Source organism: Leuresthes tenuis, unplaced genomic scaffold (genome assembly GCF_036924035.1).
Source record: "Leuresthes tenuis unplaced genomic scaffold, fLeuTen1.0.hap1 SCAF_7, whole genome shotgun sequence".
In the NCBI taxonomy this organism is placed as follows: Eukaryota; Metazoa; Chordata; class Actinopteri; order Atheriniformes; family Atherinopsidae; genus Leuresthes; species Leuresthes tenuis.
Genome location: NW_027325361.1, coordinates 4,353,915 through 4,377,198, shown reverse-complemented (window position 1 = coordinate 4,377,198; position 23,284 = coordinate 4,353,915). Strand labels below are relative to the sequence as shown.

The following is a 23,284-nucleotide window of genomic DNA, read 5'->3' as shown; positions in this document are numbered from 1 at the left end:
TGTGTGCAGCTCAGCACTCGCCCAATCCTCAGAATTAAAGTGATCCAACACCATTCACCACAGAAAAGATCCTTCTACAAAACATTTGTGGACAATGTGCCTCACAGTCAGCACTTTTACACCAAGGGTGTCACAGCTGCTCCAACCTGGATGCGACCTTAATGCCATCATTCCTGTCAATTAAAACATCCCAGTGAGCACCAGCTGGGATTTCAACTATGATTTCCAGCTGTAGCCTGGCTTAAGACCACTTTTTGCTCTCTTTTCTTTTCAAATCAGATGAAATGCTGATGCATCATTGTGTCTTTGTCATTTGAACATGACAGCATATTAATACTTTTGAGGCACTCAAAAGCCATGGACCTGAACCTGTACTGGCTGATGAAAAATGGTTCACAATTTGAATGCATTTGAAGTAATGTATAGCATGTAAACTATAGAAATGTTCAGGTCGTGTGCTGCCAGCACAAGACTTTACTGTATACAATGTCCATGTACAAGCACGTGGAAGTAAAGAGTAAATACCAAGCTTGAGAATGGTCAAAGACCCTTAAATCTGTCCACTCTACCAAGTTGGTTCAACTGTAAATGACTTGTTAACTGTGTCTGATAATCAGGCAAAGAAAAGCTCTGACCCAAAGCTGCAAACAAAGCCCACATTCAGCCATGTTTCAAAACCACTACACTTGGAAAATCCCCCCTATTACAGTAAAACAGCCTCAGTTCTGTAACTTTGAGGGTCTCACAGAGACCCCGGAATGCTTTTTTTAAGGATATGTAGTTTTACTAAGTGTGACGAGCGTTCAAACCTTTGACTTGTGTTGTGTCACTTTGCAGCGTGTCCGGTGCATCTGCCTCCTCTGGAGAGCTAGAGAGGGAGATGAACGACGGCAAAGCCAAAGGACCCGCAGTGGACGTCCCTGGAGATGCCTGAGCATCCTGAGGCATGACGACAGACAGACCAGGCCTAGGAGCGAGAAGAGCAGATTCATTAGTGACAATAGATTGACATGAAGAGGATGCTGTGGCAGTGTAAAAAACTGCATTTCTGACCTCTTAGTGCGGACTTTCTTCGCTGGAGTGGTGGAAGTGCTGCCGGCGCTACGTTTGACTCGCTGGCGGTGATGCAGCTTGCAGCGGGAGCCTCGTGGGCAGGAGCCAGACTTTGAGAAGTCTGGACACACCAGAGTGTGTTTCTTCTTACACTGGTGATTAAATACACACGACATCAGCAGCTGAGTCTGTCAGCATACATGCATAAAGCTCCAACTGCTCAGAAATAGCCATCTGAGAAACCTGTGAACAACCACAACCTCAGAAGTGTGTGTGTGTGTGTGTGTGTGTGTGTGTGTGTGTGTGTGTGTGTGTGTGCTATAAACAGGCTGTTTGAGGGGTTTGCCACATAATGAAAGCACATGCAGAAAAACATCAACTCTGACATTAACTTATAGACAGACCCAGATTTACAGCGGAGGCTTCCAAAGTCGTCCTCGTTAAGCTGATCAGTCTTTCAGTAGAGCTCCATTTTAACATTAAAGTACTTTTACTAAATGATTGCTTCAGACCACCGTTGTCTGTATTTTCACTGTGGATCAGTTTTTCCTCTGACTCGGTGCTGCAGGTCTAAGCTGCAGTACATAAGCTGGTTTTTATTTGCATTTAGAAGATGTGAATAAAAAGCATTTAATGGAAGTGATAAAAATACAATAAATGAATAAAAATGCACCAAAAGCATATGCCCGATAGAGGTGGTTTTGGCTATTTGGAAGAAGACTTGATGTGCATTGAGGAGAATGGAAACAACAAATTATGCCTGACCTAAAAGATTAAAATCATGACTCATCGTGAGAAATGTAGTCCAATGCGTCCTCCTATGGTGACGCTACGCAACCTGGTTAATATGCTTCTAATCAGTCGATGGAAATGTGTGATTCACATTTCTTGGAACTTGCTCCCAGAGGAATGAAAACCTGGCTACAGCCAGCAGAGAAGCTGCAGTAAAAAGATGGAAGTACACTTCATTTAAGGCCACAGAAATCAGCAATGTGGTACATTCCTACAGCCTTGTGCTGAAATGCTTTTATTTGTGCTTTGGAAGATAACAATTGCGATTCATCGCTTTGTTCTCATAATTCCCGCGTCCTCTCCTTATCTATACAGTTGAACACTCATTGAACACTGCAGTCAGCATTGTACAGTGTGTTTGGTAAAATCTCTGTGACATCAGAGGGTGAAACCACAACCCTGTATGATTGTGTTATTACTGCCACTGTGTGTGTGTGTGCTGCATTTTTTAAAATGACATGAAACATGTCCATAAAACTCTGTTTAAATATTGTTCACAAAGACCTAAAACCTTTTCGGTGGTTAAAGTTAGCACGTTTTACAGGCTATGGTAGAGATTAAGCAAAGCCGAGACAAAATGGTGGATGTAAGAAGCTGGGAGTAACCGAATAATAAGGATTGTTCAATGTTTGAAAGTAGATGATATCCTCACTTATACTACGTGCCGTTTCAGCTCAACAAAACCAAACGAACCCAGCTTGCCTTCGTGAAAGGCCTCTCTGCAAAAATGGCATCAATCAGGAAGCGGGAGAGACAAACGGATTCAGCAACATCATTGGCACATGGCCTGCATGAGAGCAGCTCCCATCAAAACCATTATTTCAAATACCACTGAGACCATGACATTTAGGAAAGAAAAAAAGAAACTTTTGTTTGGGTGCTGGCAACATCCAACAATCTTTGTACTATTACTGGAAATATTGTGCTGGATCAGCACTGTATTTAAAAATAATAAAAAAAACTTGATGAATGGGCTTCTTTTTCATGTGGGCAGTTGGGTTTTATATAAAGCATCAGTTTTTCTGCGGCCGCCCTCCAGGTTTACAGGCCCAATGCTTCTCTTATGAATGTAGTACAAGCAATAAAAAAAAAAGTGTTTCTTAATATTGAAATATACTCCGTGTACACCTGTACTGGGCCTTAGTACTTGAAAGATTTAATGTTGATGTGAGTCTGTGGAGTGGACCCGAGTGGTCCATTGATCTCACACAGAACTAGTGTGATGTGATTTTAAGTGGCATAGATGAAGCCCACCTCTTGATTAGCTACTTGTTTGTAGGTTACTACCTTTAAGAGACTATGTTTTCGTCACCCTATCTTTTAACGTACAAGTAGAGCAAGTGTGTCACTGTTAATGTCATTCTGGGGAGGACTGTGCATGAGAGTGTGAGCTTTCACATCCATGTCTGCAAGTGAGTGTGTATGACAGTGTAATACGGGTGTAAATTGGTAGCTTCATTCTCCACGAGATCTGATCCCTCCCACCTGTCAGAAAAGCTAATTATATTCACTCTGGAGTGCAGACTGCAAGGAGCGTGTGTGTCTTTGGATGTGTGTGTGTGGAGGGGTGAGGAGTGCGGGAGTGGGAAACAGATTGGTCCAGAAATAGAGTGTGTGTGTGAGTGAGTGGAGGGAAGAGAGATCGATTTTCCAGGAACATTGTGGACTCTTAGTCAACTCCCTCTGGAGCCCAGGGGCCCCGACTCCATGCCATCAGAGCCCCTCACCCAACCCTCACACCCACGTTCTTTCATGCATGGGTGCCAACGCAGCCCGGGATCAACTCACTGTCAAATGTTTCTTAGGATCACTTTATAGGGCTGCGGTTTTGAAACAACATTTCTCTGAACAACTCAGGCCCGCCGCTGGTGTCAATGATGATAGCAATATATCTGGTTCAGACATCAATGCTGAACCTACCATGAGCCCTTCTACCAACAAGTCAGCAATTCTGTATTCCTATCAAAAAACTGGTTGCCAGGCTAAAACTCCCAAACCCAGAACGATTTGATTGATAAGAATCTGCATTGGAACAGTGTACCAAACACTGCAGTTTTGGCTTCAGGTCTGATCTTTTAAACAACAACTTGCAGAACATAAACCACACACACAAATAAATACGCAACTATATCTTTTTTAAAGAAAATTCAGAGACAATGTGAAAGGGATAAAATCCAACATAGGAAGCCACAAACTGCAGAGCAGCTTCAATTCTATATCAAGCATGAAAGGGAAAGATTTCAGATCCTTCCAAGTTTATTTCAATGTTCTAAAACGGATTCAATTCCTTTTTCTCACCTCAAACGAGTCAACACAAATTTATGAACAATGGCATAATGATAGTCCCTCACATGAACTTTTAGCAGTGTCACGTATTTTACTTTTTAGGTACTTTTCTTTGAGAATTTCTCACATTATTCTTGGCAGTAAGATTTAAGTTCTGCCAGAATGGATATAAAGAGTCTATGCTCAAGTCATCCCATCCATCTTTACTTCTATTCTAGCTTGTCTTCAAAGGCCTTCTGCAGGAACATATCCCAAAACAATAATGCATTGCACTACAACATTTGATTGTAGAGGTGGCATTTAGTAGGAAGTGCCTAGTTGGTGAGAATTGTGGTGAAAAAGTTCAATTTTCATCACATCAGATCAGAGGATTTTCATTCTTGAGATCTTAGAATATTTAGCTTCCTTTAGGTAAACTCCCAGCAGCCCATCGTGCGTCTTTTAGTGCAGAATATATTCCGTTTGTCACTGCACCAACTCTTGTGGTCCTGTATGGTTCTCGCTTCTCCACAAAGTGAAAGTGGGGCTCTGTGCTGCCAGAGTGTACTTTGGTATCCAGAGGAGTTCATGGTGGACTCAATGACTGCAAGGTGCCCAGGTCCTGTGGCTGCAGAACAAGCCCAGATCATCAGCCCTCCACCACTGTGCTTGACAGCTGGTATGAGGTGTTTGTGCTGATATGCTGTGTTTGGTTTCCTCCAAACGTGCTGCTGTGCATTAGGACCAAACATCTCCACTTTGGTCTGGTCTGTCCAAAGGACATTGTTCCAGAAGTCTCAGTCTGTTCAAACGTAACTTTGCAAACCTAAGCCATGCTGCAAGTATGAAATCAGTGGAAGAAATATTAAGTGTCTGAGAAATTGACTGCAAAGCTCAGTCTGCTCCCCTCAGCTCCATACATCCTCATTTTCATAAAAAGACGAGAAAGCCTGAGAGACAGAGAGAGAGAGAGAGAGAGAGAAAGATGGGAAATGGGAGGAAAAAAAGCAAAAGTGGACAGAACATCTTTATCCCACAGCAAGTTAACAATTTTCCACTTGATTTAAGGAATGCTGGGATGTCTCTGGGGCCTATTAGAGAGCTCTCTGCTGGGCCAAAACCAGGAAGAGTCAGCACATTTACAAAGAGACAGAGAGGGAGCAAAAGAACCAATTCACAAGACGAGAGGAAGGGGGGGCTGGGATGTGGAAACGAGTAAAATAAAAAAGGGACATCGCATGCATTTACAACTTAGGCATTAAGCCAAAACTCATTGAGAGCGACTTACAGAGAGTAGAACTCAACAATAAACGAGCCCAGGTTGATATATTATCAAATTTACAAGAGGAAAATTTTGAGAAAATGGGGGTTCACTGCATCACTTAACTTAAGGCTGTGATCAGATTGACATTAGCATCTTCCTAGTTCATTTAAATGACACCACTGCGTTGATGCAGTGGAGGTGTCAGTGCTAAGAGCTTAAGTAGAAAAAGAAACATTGCTTTCTTGTTGCAATATGCATAATAGTGCTGCCAAAAAGGGGAATCTGGCTTCACTTTTACTGCAGCTTTAAATTCATTGCCAAACAGAGATCTGGCAGTTATGTGCAAGCAAACAATCTTGATCAACTAATTCACCAAATGATCATCCAGAAGATAAGATGAGTTAGTGTGATACTTTCCTGAAAATTAATTGTTGCATTACTCAATCTTTCTGGACCATATTTCATCGTGTCCTCTGTAGAAAATAGCATGATGTCTGCACATCAAGTTTCACAAGTGAAGAGTTAGCACACACCACATGTGAGACAGAAAGTATTAGACTAACTACTAACGGGCAACAACTTCGCCTGTAAGAAGTATGAAAAGTTGAAAAGAGCTGTGATGTGCGAGTCATTTCACAGTCACTGGGCTAAAGGACAGCGCAGACAGCTCCGTGTTACAGGGCAGTGAAGTAGTCAGATGGCAACTGATAACTTGCCAGATGTAAAGGAAACAGCAGCTCCTGGTGGCTTTCATCTATCAACATGTAAAGGAATTTGATCCAGAAGATACATTTTCTTGGGCTGTTTTTGTTTGAGTGTCTTAGAATAGAAAGCTTTATTGTCATTGAACATAAGTACAATGAAATTAAGGTGATTCTTCTAATTGTGCAGCCTTCATGAATCAACTTCATTGTTTTTAAGATTAGATGCAGCGACACATTCAAAACAGTTGTTATTGGGGCAAAGAAAGACAGAAAAGTTTGTAGAATCAACAGTAAGAGAGTTTGGGAAGATTCTACCATCAGCAGATTAATTGGTAAGGGTGTCAGGATTGGGTATAAGAGGAGCCTCCAGCGCGCCGTGGCTCACCACATGCCAAACTCCAGAGAATCACTTAAAAATATATTTCTCAATGTGAGATTGTAAAGAGCTGGTCTTTCAGCATCAACAGAGCAGAATATTGTAAAAAGTTTCAGGGAGTCAGTTCAGGAAAATCTCGGTGTGGAAAGGCCAAGGCCAGAAACCACTGTTGGATGAGCTCAGAGCCCTCAGGCAGCACTGCATGAGAAACCGTCAGGCCACCATGATCAATACAGCCACATGGGCTCAGGAGGAGCTCAGAAAAGCATTTTCACTCAACACAGTCCACGGCTGCATCCAGAAATGTGAGCTGAAGCTGTATCACACCAGGAGGAAGCCATATATCAGCTCTGTGCAGAACCACGGCCCAGTTCTCTGGACTCCAGCTCATCTCAGATGGACAGAAAGACAGTGGACACGTGTTCTGTGGGCAGATGAGTCCACGTTTCAGCTGCTTCTGGGAAAAACTGATGAGAAAGAGCATCCAGGCTGTTATCAGAGAAAGGTTTAAAGCCAGCGTCTGTGATGGTGTGGGGCTGCATCAGAGTCCATGGCATGGATGGCTTCATCTGTGTGAAGGTACCACTGATGCAGGGCTGGATGTTGGAGTTCTGGAGAGACAGATGCTGCCATCAAGGTGACCTTTTTTCAACCCACTGTTGAGCAGCTGAAATCTTTAATTCAGCAAGAATGGACACAGATTCCTCTGAAAAACAATCAGTGTCCTCAGTTCCCAAACCACTAAAAGTGAACACACTGAAAAGCATTTCTTTGAACTTGTGTCCTACATAAACACCGAAAACAATTAACAAATCAATGCAGTTTAGAACATTTACTAACTTCTCTTGAATTAGGGTTTTTATGTAGAGGGGACAAGAGGAGAGAGCAGACTGATCCTGCAGGGTGGAGGTTGAGACAAAGCCAGGATGAGGCAGGATGTTAGCGGGTCTGCTAACAGGAGGAGGAGGAGGATGGAGACAAGGAGCAGACTTAACCCCTGAGTTGCTGGATTGTCTGCCGGCTCGGCTCGTAGTGCCATCCTCAGCAGTTTTCCCATCTATAATTACTGCCTGCTATCCATCATACAGCCGCCAGAGCCTCACAGTGGAGCGCTCCATAAACACACACACATGCACTCAAGCAAAAACACACACAGGGGAAAATCACAGACCTAAGCACTTCAGCTAATAGAATAAATATTAATATCCCTTTTTGTTTTCTATGTCCTCATTTCCCCACGCACTATTTAAATGAAGTCTGACAGTATGAAAAAGCATCTATTTCACACTCAACGCTCAAAAACCAGCAGAGAAAAGACGAGACAAAGGGAGGTAAAACCACAGGAGGGAGGAGGAGGAGAGGGGTGGAGGTCATGTTTGAGGAGGACATGGGGACAGCGTGTGTTTGTGTGTGTTGACTTGAACATCTCGAGTCATTTGTAAGTGGCCCCGTTACCCATCAGGCCCTCAATGTGTCACTCAGACACTACAGTTATGCCATTATGGACCACCACCCGCTGCAGCTGTTGCTGCCTGTGTGTCACTGTGCACACGTATGTGTGCGTGTGCAGGGGGCATATTGGTTACCAAACTACTTGTTTACCTAAGCCTCAGTTTAACTTCAGTGGAACCTTAGACATGTTACACAATCTAACTGTATGTTGAAATAAAGAGCACGGCTTCTAGAGAGAATTTTGAAATAAGATGACGGTGCCTAAATAAAAGTGTGGTGAGATCAAACCAACAAAGTTAAAAAAAAAAAGCCATGATAAAATAAATCATGACTGGCAAACTGAAGCAAAGTTTTGCAATGTCCCTTGTTTCTGTGATCAGGTTTGGAGGAAATGAACTGGGCTGCATCGTGCCGTCAGAATACAGCAGCAGAGGTTACACGCAGCTGGAATTTGTGGTCAATAAATGGAATCAATCAATCTCATCTGCTGTAATTAGTCCTCCTTACTGTGACTCAGCAAAACAAGGATTCACCTGGAGGAGAGGAGGCGGCTGCAGGAGGCGTTTAGTTGCTTTGGAGTCTGGGACTTATCCAAGATTGTAAACTGATACAAAAGAAAACTAGATAAACTGTCATGGACTTGTTTCTCCAAGTTTCCTTCTCTATTCACATCACACCTGAGTGGGATTAAGACAACATGAGATGAGGGAAGGCTTCAGAGGAAGCTCTTTGAACACCTCCAAGAATATACCCGCCATACTAACAAAGCCGATGAGACACACGATTAGTCTCAGTATATGAAATGTTTGCTGCCTCAGGACTTCCAAAAGCCGTTCCTACTCACCACAATGTGCTTTAACTCTTTATAAATAAAAAAAAAAAGACAAAAACAATGGCTTTTAGTGAAATTTAAGTTTTTAATTAGTTTTTTCTTGTTTCCGTCAACCTTTTCTGATGCGAAAGAGCAAAATGTGCAGAAAAGGCTCATAGAAATGCAACAAGTGACAACAAATATAGTAAATATGAGAGTCAACCCGGTTTGTTCAGGAGGCGAGTGTCACATTAACTGTTATCCGAGTCGTTAAATGGCGCTGTGCACATGCCATTTTCTAACATCGGAGCCGATCCCCTCCACAAAAGCAACATGCCCCTGATCTGATACACCTTTAAATTTGTTCTTTCTCTCCATCTTGTCTGGGTGTAGCTCATGTTTGTGTGTTTTAGATTTAACAATATGCAGAGCATTAAAAGGCAGTCACTGATGCTGAACATCATCTCTGGAAGGAAATGATGAGCAATGAGAAGGGATCCTGCTGATCTGAGTTTGTTCTGATCTCCATGCTGTTTGATTGAAGATGAATCAACAATGACCCTCAGAGGCTGACAGAGACTTTTCGACAGGCGTTTGTCATCTTTCTTCATATCTTTGTAATTCAGCTTTATAACCTGATCATGGCCAGAAAAATCTGGTAATTGATTGTGAACTAAAACTTCACAATCATGGAAAAGCTTAATGTGAAGGCGAAGCAGCAGTACCAACCTATGAAGTCATTATTACTCTCACTTTCCTGCCTTTCACAATCACTGTTTGCAGTGCTGTTAATGAATCCAGAGGAACAGAGCCACTGTGTAAAAATGCCGGTCGGCTTTGTCAGATTTCTTTCTTTCAGTATTTTGTGTGTGTTTTTACCTTCTCTCCCTCTGGACAGTAGCCTTTGACAAAGTCCTCACAGACTTCGGCTTTGCGGGACACATAGACATGACTGTAAGGACAGTTGCTGTTGTTACAGATTCCTTTCAGAAAGTACGAACACACCGGCATCTGCAGAGACGGTCAGAAGGAAGAACCAAAAGAGCTCATTGAAATATATACAGTGCTGTGATCCTTACCAGGTCTTAAAATGAGCTAAACACAACAACACAGACATATTGTAATGTCTCACTATCACAGAAGTGATAAAATTGCACGGTCACTGTTGCCAGGTTTTTAAACCTGGTGGGGTCTGTGTGAGTGAGTCGTCCAGTGAAGTCACTCCATGGCCAATCAGTGGCCTGCAGTCTGTACACGTCACATTTTTAAGTTTGATTCAGCTCGCTTGGGAACCCGGCCGAGTCGGTGCTAAAAATGTGCCCGGTACCAGGTGCTACTACCCAATGGAAATCCCCAAAAGTACTCGAGTCGAATCGAGTCAGTACTAGTGGGAAAAGGGTATTTAATTGTACTGTCAAGAAGTTTAACATTTAAAATGCTAACTGAGGCCTGGAGAGTCTGAGATGTAGCTCTTGGATTCTGAAACCACACCAATTGTCCAGTTCTGTCCCACCAGCCAGACAATCTGTCACACTGAGCAGCTATATTACCTTAATTGCAGTTGACAGCAGCAGAGTGAAAATGAGTGTGTGTCTTGACAGCATGTATGTGTGTGCAGAGAGATCTACTGTTGGACATGCAAGGGTGAGCCTGGTGGAGGCCACTCTAAATATACCTCTGAGGGAGTTCAGCGAAGAAAGATGGGGGTGGGGGGAGTGTGAGAGGGACTCCTCCATGTTGAGATGGGATCTGTTCTACCTAATTAACTGCTACAGAAATATTTATCCAGGCTGCAGCTCGACCAGCTCTCATGATGTGTTTATGTGCTCTGGATGTGCACAGACTGGGCCATGGGTACAGCGGGGGTGGTGTTCCCGGCTGGGGGAGTGGAAGGGGAGTTGGCCTGCGAGTATCTGGTTTCCAAGTATTTATGGTAGTTGGGTGGGGGGTGCAGGATTCGGGATTTAGGCTCATCTATCCACACGAGTGCTTGGATCAAGTTTGGAAGGGTGTTGATGCATACCCCACCCCCCACCCTCTCTCAAATGAACCCCTTTCACTTATGAGCCCTGCATGAAATAAAAGCGTGCGTATCCTGTGGAGGGAGGGGCCAAAGGTTCTGAGGTAAGGGGGGCCCAAGGAGAAGTGGCATCGCAAGCAGACAGCTGGGCTCTCAGCACGCTGCAGGGTGACAACCAACGCAAGTGGAGGGCATTGTGCGTGTGTGTGAGAGAGTGTGAAAGTATATGAGAGTGCGTGCAGGGTGAGGCGGCAGGGCACCTGTTGTCGGGTTGTTTGTCTCAGTTTTCCCAAGATGGGACTATCACGTTAACCAACTACAAATAGATCAATTAAAAAAAAAACACTTCTCCACTAGAGTTGTGACAAACAATACGATGATCATTTGTCCGATTAAACTGATCTGTTCTTGGTTATGTGACTAATTAATGAGAGACCATCATAATCTCACAGAGCAATTCATGATTCATGATAAATTCATGATTTTATAAAGCTGAAGTGAGGCGTCAGTATTATGAAGAAGATACAACTGTGATCATAACCACAATAATGAAATATTAATAATACACAGATCAGCTATAAAATCATGGCCACCTGCCTACTACTGAGCAGCCACCATCATGCCACCAAAATAGCTGTGGTCAGTCATGGATACAGGGCATCTGAAGGCGTCTGGTACTGAAACGTTAGCATTAGGCCTTTTAGCCCCTGTGGCTTATGGGATAGAGTCTCTGTGGATTGCTCTTTCTTCCCACAGATGCCATCAGGTTGGTATCTGAGAAGTTTGTGGACTCTTTGTTGTGTGCTTTCTGTCCATCCTAATCTGTTTATGCAGTGTCCACTATTGCCCTGAGGAGGGTGTGATATGTTCATGTAGCAGGAGACAGGTTTTCCCAGCATAATATTGTATTGTAACAAGATGAGCACTGTTACTCTATTGCTCAGCGCCAGTGTTTTTAATGTTGCGGTTGATCGACGTCGTGCACATTTGCCAAGTCCCAAACAGTTTGGAAATGCAGAAACAATGCATCTTTTCCAATTCACACATCCTTTAGGATCAGCTGGATACCATGCTTCCCATGCACGAGCACGTTATCAGTCCACAGCAGAATGTAGAGGTGCAGATAACTACAATTCTCTGTAAAGTCACTCCTGAAAACGTAAAGAAGCATGTCGTTCTGCTTTGTCTGGAATGGGATTTGTTCTGAGTGATAACAGATCCCAGCACGTGTGGTAGGTGTGTTCATACTGTGCTCTTGCAAATATTTAGGCTGTGCCTCTGTTGGCTGTGAAGGAATCTGGCAGACTGATCACACAGACCTCACACATGAGCAGAAGTGGAAACCATGAATGTTCTTTAATGCAGGTAAAAGGGAAGTTCTAGTAGTCTACAGGGGAGAAAATTAAAGTATGCACCAGCATCTCCAGGAGGTTGGTTTAAGTAGTGGTTTGATTCTGACGATATTTCTCAGCTGAAACAACTAAATGAGCTTATTAATGTGACATTCAAAAGTGCTGATCAAAGACATCAAGAAACTAAAAGGTGGTCCTAATGTTGAGGGAGAAGGGGCAAATAAAGGAGCTTATGTTTAACACCTGGAGCTGCTCCATATGCAAGATACCTGTGCTACACACATCATTTTAAATAATAAGTCGATCATCAGTCAGCTTACAGGGGCGCTGTCAGTCTGTTGACCTTTGGGTGAATTAGTTTTCTGGTTTACAGTGAAACACGCCCATCAGCACAAGTCTTCCTCACTTCGTCCTGTCCATAGAAACAGGAGTCGTGCCAAGAGCCCAAACACGATCCACGATGACTCTACCCAACAGTGTGTCATCTTATACCTTCACAACGTACCAAAGCCTGGCCTTTGCCATGAAAACACATAAAACACTACGTTGTCCAACATCTAGTCTGTGAGAGTAGGTGTATGTTACCTTCTCTTTGGCAACTTTATGGGAGAATGGGCAGGCGCCATCTGCCTGCTTGCATGTTCCTCTCAGAAACCTGCAGATGAAAAACAAAAACAAAGTTTAAAAAGAAGTAGAAGATGTGCTGTGAAGTGGGACGTGCGGCTGCTTTTCCAAATATTTCACCCCTATACATCAGTTTGTTTAAATAATCCCCTTTTTCCTTCACACACACATGCAGCCTTAACCTTCCGGCAGCATCTGCGTAACCTTTGTGGCATCTGAAGAAGAAACCAGCAAGACATGTTGATCAGATTCTCTTTTCATTAGTAATGTTTCAACTAAAACCTCCGTCACATATCGGTTTCATCTTTTAGTTTAAAAAAAAAAGACGTTGTTGTTAACCTGTCACTGTTCCTTCTTATATTTCACAAATGCCTAAAAGAGGCGACTCGGCCTCACATCAAGCTGGTGTTGCGAAAGCAGCCGAGTGACGACAGCATCGTTGGTTTGAGTGGCAAATTCCACGATGCTGGCTCGATGTGTGTAAGCCCACACGAGGGCAGCCCCTTTCGCTTCCGTTAGTACCTCCCTTGTAGCCTCAGAGGAGCATCGCCCGTTCCACCTCTGTATTTTCACACGATGCACAAAAAGGGTGTATCAGACCCAGCTTGAAAAGGCATATGTGAAAGTACCTGCTAATATGTAAAGTGCTTCAGACCACAATTCACCGGTTCCATTATAGTTGAACCAGGCAACCAATAGCAACTCTTCCTGCAGTGTCGCTCAAAGCTAACAGAGAACTCAGCCCCTCTGCTCATACTACATCCCAATCAGGACCGGTTTTTTTTAGCCCCAGCAGGAGGAAATGAGGCTAATCTTCTCCCACCTGTTGCCCAGCAGCCTGACTGGGCCTCTTATTTGACTAAGTGGGATGTTCTTGTGTGTTCATCATACCTGGTGCAGACAGCCACTTTGTCCGGGTCGTGTATGAAGGGACAGCTTGTGCCATGGTTACATTTGCCGAAGCGGTTGTAATACATGCAGTACTGCTTCTGCTGCTTCTTCTGACGAGCATGTCTGATGATGGCAATACTCCGCTGGACTGCACGGCTGGATTCAGGAGATTAAGACAAACCACAGGTATCCACAACAAACATCAAGTCTGAGGTCACTTAAGAGGACAAGCTACAGTAAGGTAGTTTCAGTTTCAGCTCTGAGCCATGTGCATGTTTCTGGGTATAGGTGTTCTACATATACTAATTTTAAAAGATTACTTCTGGCTTTACAGTCCTCAGTTGAGGGTGATGAAAGGCACTGAATACTGGGGGAGGATCAAATGTAAACGTCTTGGCTGGATTTGATTTCATGAAGGTGGTGTGGTAAGAAGAGAGCCAGCAGATGACCCATATAAAGCTGATGTTGTTTAAAAGGTTGGAAGACTTTTATAAAACTTTTTTTTACTGGTCACTTTTGTAAATGATGTCTTACATAATTGGCCTGCCTTGTATCAGATAACAGGAGATGAAAGAGGTGCTGCGGGTGTTACCTGGCTAAGTGGCGAGTGCTGGAGGGTCGGGTCAAAGCAGGAGTCACGTGTGAGATGTGGTGGCTGGAGGACCGTCCTGAATGTGGAGGAGAGAGACAGATGACCAGCTTAGAGACAAACTTAGGTCAAAGAAACATTAATTCAATCAACTAATCCCCTGGAAGAAAAGCAATATCTATTCTTAAATGAAGCATAAAAAGGGAGCAAACCAATATAAAATGCACAAACAAGGAGCTTATTTTACTGCTTTGTATAACAACTGGATTGTTATCCTTCAAATTAATTCCAACAGAGTTCTGTGTTCTTGATTTACTGAAAATATAAAACTTGACCATCATATCATACATAATCCAGTGTTTACAGCTTGCCGGTGACAACATGCCATCGTGCAACTCGGTCTTATGCTGTGAAATGTTACCACAATGTCACAAGCAAGCAGTTCTGCAAGGTGATAAAGACATTCATACTCACTAAAAAGAATAGCCTTTAATTAGTTTAATCTCCATAGGTTTTAAGTTGCAACCGAAATCAAATATTTTTAAAAATACTATTTTACCGATTGACATCACTTGTGACAGAGCTGAAAGTGTGTGTGCAATCAAATACAAAGAACTTGATGTGACTAGTTATTAATACTGTGGTGGTTTGACATATTGGTGCCAAAGCAAAACGTGACATCCAGCTCAGTCTGAGGACATCATAAATACTGTGTACCCAACCCAGTGCACTCAACGAACACTGGGAAGAAGTGTCTGAGCAATGCTGGAGGTTATGAGAGGAGTGAACAAGAGGACAAGGAGGCCAGAGGGCTGGGATGGCAGTTGGTCTTATTCAGGCCTCTAAATATGGATCTTTAACGCCTGTTATGGCTCTTGACAAGCGCGGCTGGGCTATGATTTTAGCAGAGCAGCGTGACAGTCTGGTGGCTCTGTCCCAAGAACAAATGTGACGCTTGCTACGTTAGGATGTGAAATTACAACTCCTGCTGGAAGGACACCTGATGCATGTGTCTTGAGGATGCTGGAACCACATGAGGATGTGTGCTGGGATACTGGTCACGAGTTTAACAGACGGCAGCTCTTCAATTTCAACTGCAGGCTTAGTTGCTACAGAATGTGTAAAAGAGAGTAAGAGAGGTGTGAAGGAGGTCGAGGCGGATCCGGGCTTTAATCTGCACCATCCACTTCTCCAGGCACTCCCCCTTGCCAGTCTGACAGATGACAACTTTATTATTTCAGATGGCAAATCCAGCCTGCTCCCCTAAGTATATTAGAGAGCATGTGGATGGAGCTCCAGCCACAAACATGAATAAACACTACTGCATCACCTCAGGGTGTACACACACTTACTGTCAGACTGCAGGCCTCAACAGCACTGGGTATCAAACCTCACAGGGCTGTGAAATGTGTCTAAAGCACTGAGTGAAGAAAGCCTTGAAACTACAAACGCTAGCAGGACACAGCCGGTCAGATTCCTGCTCTTGTTCACTTGTACTTTTGCTCAGATTATTCAACTTTACGTGAAGTTAATCTTTGTAATTTTAGCTGACCAGAAATAATGAGAAAGTTAAATTAATGCAACTTTGTTTGGTTTGTCTTCCACCTCTTAGAAGATCCCCGCTGTATTTCATTGAGTAACGTTTACTGCACAGTTAGGCTGAGCTGCAGCACCGTTTGATTAGGCCATTTAATCGTTCTACTGTCCATGTCCCAATATTCAAGCATGGCTGGGGAATCGACTTACTGAGTGAGGCACGTTCGACTCCACTACAAAAGGTGGGGATATTCCCCCTTTTAGCTTGTTAGTATTGGGTTTTTTCTGGTTGACAAAATGACCGACAAGGGACAAAGTTGGTGGAAAAACGGTACTTTTATGGATTAAAAACAACTTCTGAGGGGATTTTTGGAAAGCCTGAAGCAGTTCACTTAACCCTTTAATTTGTCTGCCTCTGAAGAAGCAAGAAACAAAAATAAATAAATCAATAAGTTTGACTTTCTGCGTTTTTCTGCTCGCCCTCACACACGGCCCATTTCGCCTCCGTTACCGGCTCAGAGGCGGATCCACTTCCACCCCTCATGCCACCTCTGCACTGACGACACCAATGTGAAACGAAGGTGCATACGTCCGGGCTAGAAAGGCTAGAAAGGCACAGGTTTCAAAAGGCCAATTGAGGGCAAAATAAAACAACAATGTGGCAACATGAGGGCACTAATGGCGCTGCATCTGTATCCGGATTTGCAGATGAATTTCAGGGGTTTAACATTTCAAATTGGCAGGATCGCTTACAAACACCCTGTGAAGTACATTGTTGTTTCTGTTGGAACATTTTTAACAAAAGTGATAATATTCTGCTACAGAATCTAATGGCTTCTTCCACTGTTCATACGCCAAGTCTCCCCAAGTTTAATCAAGTTTTTCATCATCTAGCAATGATCACGTTCCACATAAAGATGAACATTAAGGGAACTCGGATGGAACTAAACAATCCTGACCGAGACACTCCTAAACATCTGTACCTGTTCGATTGATTGACATGTTGGTCGTCACGGTGCGGGACAACTTATTGGCAGACACCCGGTACAGGGAGCCACGAATCCAGCACATCCCACTTCCCATCCAGCGCTGAGGGGATGATGGACGTCTGTCATGAGGAGCTCTGAGACGGTTCTGAAGGAAGCTCCTGAAAGAAGGGGGGATGGAAAAAGAAGGGAAATGATGGATCATCATGAGGAGTAAGGACATCTGTGGAAATCATAGATATGAGGTCAGGTTTTCATCCACTTATCCGTTTAGTTCAGTTTGCTAACAGTGAAATGTTCAGTCAGGCTGGGCTCTGAGTTAGAATATTATCAGCTCATCCCTCTTTTTAATTTCACCCCTCTTTTGCTCATCTTCCCTCCAGCTCTTCGACTACATCTCCCCTCTTCACTTTATGTTTCCCATCCTGTAGTCACCCCCCCTCCTCCTCCAGCTCTCTTCCTCCCATGTCACAGCACTCTGTTAAATTGCTCCTCTAATGGAAAGGACGGCAGTGTGGAAATGGAGAGAATTGAAAAGAGGAGAGAAGGAAATCAATGAGATAATAGGCAGGGCAGGGGGCCAGAGCAGCGAGGTTGGCCCCAACGCTGGAATGTGGAGACCACACACACACACACCCCGACTACAGTATGTACATTACACACAATCACAGGTCTCTACACACACTCACCATTCAGGAGTCACTCAGTAGACGTGTGTGTGTGTGTGAGGCGGCTGCACGTGCGAAGCTGCAGTGTGTGTGGGGCTGCCTGCTGGTGGTGGGGCGGTGCAGGGGTTATGGCGATAAATTGCGCTGTCCTGTCACTTCTATTTGGGGCGGATTGGGGCTGGTGTGCAGGGCGCCGCTGGAGGTAATTTGCTGCTGTATTTCAGATGGGCTGGAAATGGGTTTAGAGCGAGAGTTCATGCCTCCCATTACGGAGAAGAGAGAGGGTTACCCCGAACGAACGCCACGCGCAAAACAACTGACACGGACGCTTAACACGTGGAGAGCTGCTGCACTGCTGCAAATAAGAGAGAAACCCAGCAAATATCAACCATCAGCTGCGTTCACATACACCGACCACCTGAGTGTGCGCCATAATTCAGCAGCACAGACACTCACTTTCACAGATACAAGATCAGTGGCTGCCCTACACAGGGCAACTGCAGCCAGGGGAGCTGTAATGGGGGCTAATGTTGCACTGACTGCCACCCAGGGAGGCTTAAACAAGAACCGGGTGGCCCACAGAGCCACAATGGAGGTTAATGGGGATATGACATGAGCAGTTAACACAGACTGCAGTTAACCCTGACACAGGGCTGCAGTCAGTTGGGGGTGACCATGGATGTTAACGCCCTGTCCGTTAGATGTGTATCCACTGGGTTCAGACCTCTCACACACCCGTGTTCACCACTGCTGCACCGCGTGATGCACCTTCAGGGCACGATAATTCTCCACATTGCTCAGTTTTCTGTTAATGCTCCTCGCAGCTTCACGCAGACATGGCTGTGTAAGAGCAGGTGTGATATGCACCTTTCATGTGAGACTGGACACTTTGGTGTAGTTTCTTCTTACAACAACTAGTCACATAACCGTAATAACTCATATTAGCACGACAAGTAGTGTAAAACCTAGTGGCAGCTGAAAATATCATGTTTCTACACGTTTCTGCTGATGGAACAGTCATGGGTTTAATTATGCACATTATAGTCATTATGAGCTTTTTTATTCACCCGGGGACACAGTCACTGTGTTGTGTGGTGGATGGAGGCAGTTAAAATGATTGCTGTATGACCTGATGGAGAGCAGAAAGCTTCAGCTGCTGTTCCGACACTTTTAAACAGTTTTCTCCTCTTCATTTGGCTCAGATGCTGAGAAAAAAAAAGACTCGATTATGTAGCTTCTGTAGGTAAAACCATGGAAGAGTTATATCGACTTACTACTAACTACATGTGTTGGTTTCTTCTGAACAGCTGATCAGAAGCCAAATCAACCCATTGCTGCTGTGTTTGCCTGTTAATGTGAACGCAGGAGGTAAAAAAGTTCAAAGTTATAAGCGTATATCTTAAAATGTCCGGCCCAGTCAGAATGCGGTCACGAAACGTTATAGATAAGCACCGATTCCCACCAAACTGTTCAGTTGCCACCAAATGTATGGGAAGAAGCATGAGTGAAAGGGACTTTGATCTGTCAGGGTCTCACAGCTTTAGGTACCTGGAACATGGCACAGCAGCTGGAGTCTTGTCAAGCTGGGCCAAAGATGTGTTCAGACCAGTCATACGAGAGTTATATTAGACCTAAGCAGCTCTTCTGAATATACAAGGTATTAAAAGGAAATCCCTTGCATATAAGAACACAAACATTATTCACTGCTCATATTTCAGTCACTATTGTGTCTCCTTTCAAGAATAGTACAAATTTCACAAATATTGCTGCCCGTGGTCATGAATTTTCTTCAGAACACATAAAAAGGACACCATACTGAATTTGTGCCTAATTGAGATCAGATTCAGAGCAAACTGCTTGTGTTAAAGCACTGTTAACGTAGAGCGTACTGAGCGTGTTTTTATCATTACATCAAGTTCCATCGAGTTCTAAGCCTCATCTGCGCATAAACACAGTTCTTGTGGGATTTCAGATAGAATAGAATTTAAATGAGTTTCAAACCCAGGCCAGAAGCCATTGAGAGCCGTTTCAACACCTACTGTCCTGACGAGCTAAACCGTTCGTTTCAGAGAACAGATGAAGGATCTGGCAATCGGAGTCACAAACATTCTTCAACCAAACAAAAAAAAACACTCAGATATGGCTAGTGAGTATGTTTACATGACAACAGAGGAAAAAATGACTCATCGTGTTAGTCAGACAGAAAAACTGGACTCTCAACAACAATAAGAACAACAAAAGGTGAAGATACAACTAGATCAAAAGGGTCTGGGTGCTGCACATGTGCACAAAAGTTCCATCTTTCAGTGAAAGTAGTACGGCACATTAATACATTCAAATTCCCAATAACGTCGCTCTCATTCACATATTTTCGTCAGATTAAACGCATCAGAAAACGTGACAGTTTGCTGTCGCGAACAGAATTCTGTGATCATCACTGTGCTCTAACATGACTTCATCTGACAAAATCATACGGAATAAAAAGCCTGAACCGTCTCTGTATTTGCAGAGCAGTGAATTTAGGAGCATTACTCTTTGTCAGTGCAACGAGAACACAAAAATCCCTCAGCAGACAAAAACAGATCGGACGCAAAACAAGAGAAAAATAGGAAGCATCGAAAGATGAGGGACGAGACACTGCACATGAAACAGATGTACGGTGTAAGCCGGTTAATGGTCACAGTGAAGAAGCTGAGGGGAGTGCACGATGTGAACAGACTCCCCGGATGTTTTTGGCTCTGGAGATGCCACAGGAGTTTGCAATATGCTCCAGGGAGAGAAGAGAGCAACAGATTCTCTTTTGAGCAGTGCATCACCTTTCAAGCCAGTATAGGATCCAGACTTGTCTAAACTTGAAAATTTTGGCCAGAAACTGAGAACTCAGAGCTCGAAAAGGTGGATAATCCAATTACAGCCAGATGTGATCACATCATCCTCATGAAGAAAGAAAAAAAGAAAAAGTCATCATCAAAACCCTCCATTTTCCTATAAAAAATATAGATGTATATTTTTTATATTTTATTTTTTATATGATATATTTAATCATGCATCACAGGCTGATGAAATAGGAACAAAAATGTACCCGTTTAATGTTTCCTTCTGCCCTAACAACACAACATATGTTCAAATCACGACATCGTAGCTCCATCAAAGACTGAGATAAAGAAAGAAACATTCAGTTACTGTTTCAGCCAGGGGGTGATGTACAGTTTGTGTACTGGGAGTTTTTAATTTATGTTTCAAAACATAAGGTCAGAGGAAAAAAAAAACCTTTAACTCATCATAAATAACAGAGAAAAAATATAGGAGAAAAAGGAGGAAACAGAGGATGGAGCAAGGGCATAAGGGAGCTCCCTTGAGACTAGTTTATATACGTGTGTGTGTGTGTGTGTGTGTGTGTGTGTGCAGGTGTGAGTGTATGTGCGCTTCTCTGACCATGCGATGCACAGATAAAGGAGAGAGCGATTCAGCACTACCAGAGCTGTTGATGAATGATCCGACTTTTGTTTTAGTGACAGGGAAGAATTTGGAGGGTCACGCGACTGCTCAGAATAATGCTGCCCTTGTCCATTTGTCTGCAACCAAAGCATTAGTAAGCTCATATTGGGAAACAGTTACCCTTGAAACAAAGCACAGCAAAAACAGTCATCTGGCTAATTCCAAACATGAGGACTGCTGCTCTTCTTAAAGGAAACCAAAGCAGCATCACAAGCCTATCGAGTCCAAGTCGCAGCGAGCAGAGCAGAACACACCGTGAAGAAGCAGCAGGATGCAGCGTTGACAGCAGCAGAGGTGGATCATAACACATGGCTGTAAGTGACAGCAGCAGATGACTAATGTGATAAGTAATGAGCAAATGAATGAACCGGGGGATAAAAGGGGACGAACGTAGGAGTGAATGCGGGAAAAGGAGGAGCGAAGTGAAGAAGAAGGAGCGCTGCTTCACTTTATTGCCTAGTCTCTTACATCCTGTGCTGATCAATACTGAAGCACTAAAGAAGATGAGCGCCCGGACCGAGTGTGTGTGTGCGTGTGTATGTGTACATAGATATGCGGTATATACACACTCAAAGATAGTATACTTATTTGGGATTGGACCGTGTCGCCAAGTTGGGGCTTAACGTTTACGCAATAAACAAAGCAGAGAGATATGGAGGGGAGTGGAGGAGGGTGAGCTGACATTTTATCAAACAGAAAGAGGAAAAATAAAAAAGCAACAGAGCAAACATCGGGTTCTAGAAAATTAAAGACTGGCTCAGGGGTAGCACGGGGGGGTGGGGAGCGAGAGAGATGGAGAGAGGGCTGGGCTGTAATTTATCCTCCAGAGTGCGTGCTTTACGGCTTTCTTAATTCAACTCCTGATACTATTAATGGAGTTAATGTTGAGATTATATCTATTTTCTGGTGGCGGGGCCTGAAATACTGCAGCAGATACCCCCCCCCCTTTCAAACTGCCACCAGGCAGTAAATCACCAGCTGTGCTCCTCGTGGCTAAAACTGGGTAAGAGCACGGCATGCTGGGTAGGGAGAGGCTCACTTCCTGTGGTCCTGGGATCAGGACAGGAAGGTTAAAAACAAACTCAGCTGAGCTCCATAATACCTTAAAATAACTGATTATTTACAGTGCATGAAACTATTCTGTCAGTCTTTAAACGCTTTAAGCACTTTGTAAAGGTCTTAAAGTAGCCCCTCACTTCTTTATAGGTGCAAATATTAGTTGGAAAAACATAAATATAAGTACAGTATATCAGAGTTTCTAAGGAGCTTTAAAGTGAATATCTGGTCTGAGCTCCTTTATCCTCCAGCACAGCCTGAACCCTCTGAGACAAGCTTTCTGTCCTTTCTTTAAGGAGTCTTCAGGAATAGTTCTCCAGGCTTCTTGAAGGACATCCCAAAGCTCTTCTTTGGATGTGGGCTGCCTTTTGTTCCATTCTCTGTCAGATGATCCCACACTGCTTCAATAATGTTGAGGTCCGGGCTCTGGGGAGGATTCATCCCTCCATAAGACCTGTTGCCACTGATTTTCAGTCCACTTCTTGTGTCATTTAGCATAGCTCAGCCTTTATATTCTATCCACAACTGTAACAGCAAAGCCTGCACTGCAGCAGTGTTTTAACTGTGTCACACTTGTCTGCCACACAGGATAAAAAACATGATAAAGTCAAATTAGTCAAGACTAAAACTTCACTATCCAGGTCAAGTTTATGGTTCTATGTTCAGGAACAAAAAAAGACCAAAGAAAATTTGAAATGAAAGCATAGATGGGGGAAAACTTTGCAGATTTACATTAATATGACTCACTGACGGTCCGTGTGGCATCTAAACATCGTCCAACAGCACCTCTGCACCGAAACGCCAAATATCTCCATCTAACCGTGACCACATCAGCCGAACTACACGAGTGAGACCACCATTAAACCATTTTACTCTCATACAAACCCCTGTGGATGCTTCTGTTTAAAGATTTTCATGGGAATTTGTTCCAGCTGGAACAAATCTTGTGTAACATCTTCTGAGACAGAGAAATCTGAGACAATGTTTTCTCACATCTGTGTAGTTTCACTAAGGCAGATGATGGGTTTGGTATTTTTTTTTAACCAGCATGGTTAGCAATGAGCAGGCACAGAGATAAGAGCTGAGAGCCCATAAAGACAGGGATCAGTGGGTGTGATAGGCCAAAGATGAAGAGCAGCACTCAGTAGTTAAGAGCAGACAATATGAGCTCATGCTCCACTCAACGGCTTCAAACTGATAAAAGTGCTGCTGGTCCTTGGAGTTTAACAGATAGATAAGCAGATAGATGAGTGGAGCCGGTAAGCGGGAGGTGTTGGGGGATTGGGGGTGGGGGGGCCTCTCCCAGGGGACCTGACCTGTCCCCCTCCCTTCCTATCTCTGTCCTCA

At 43.7% G+C, this 23,284-nt stretch overlaps 1 protein-coding gene across 2 annotated transcripts in view; it reads right to left on the bottom strand.

The window, feature by feature from the left end:
- The window catches only part of zc3h3 (zinc finger CCCH-type containing 3), a 57,124-nt gene that overhangs the window by 2,108 nt on the left and 31,732 nt on the right, over nt 1-23,284 (bottom strand). Inside the window, exons 5-11 of one of the 2 annotated variants that reach the window (XM_072388953.1) lie at nt 16,713-16,876; nt 14,197-14,272; nt 13,605-13,760; nt 12,675-12,744; nt 9,597-9,728; nt 1,042-1,205; nt 810-967 (exon numbers count right to left, since the gene is read on the bottom strand). In XM_072388953.1, the coding sequence (XP_072245054.1) occupies nt 810-967; nt 1,042-1,205; nt 9,597-9,728; nt 12,675-12,744; nt 13,605-13,760; nt 14,197-14,272; nt 16,713-16,876 (920 nt within the window). The remainder of the gene's footprint in view (nt 1-809; nt 968-1,041; nt 1,206-9,596; nt 9,729-12,674; nt 12,745-13,604; nt 13,761-14,196; nt 14,273-16,712; nt 16,877-23,284) is intronic. The other variant, XM_072388954.1, reaches the window with a different exon arrangement.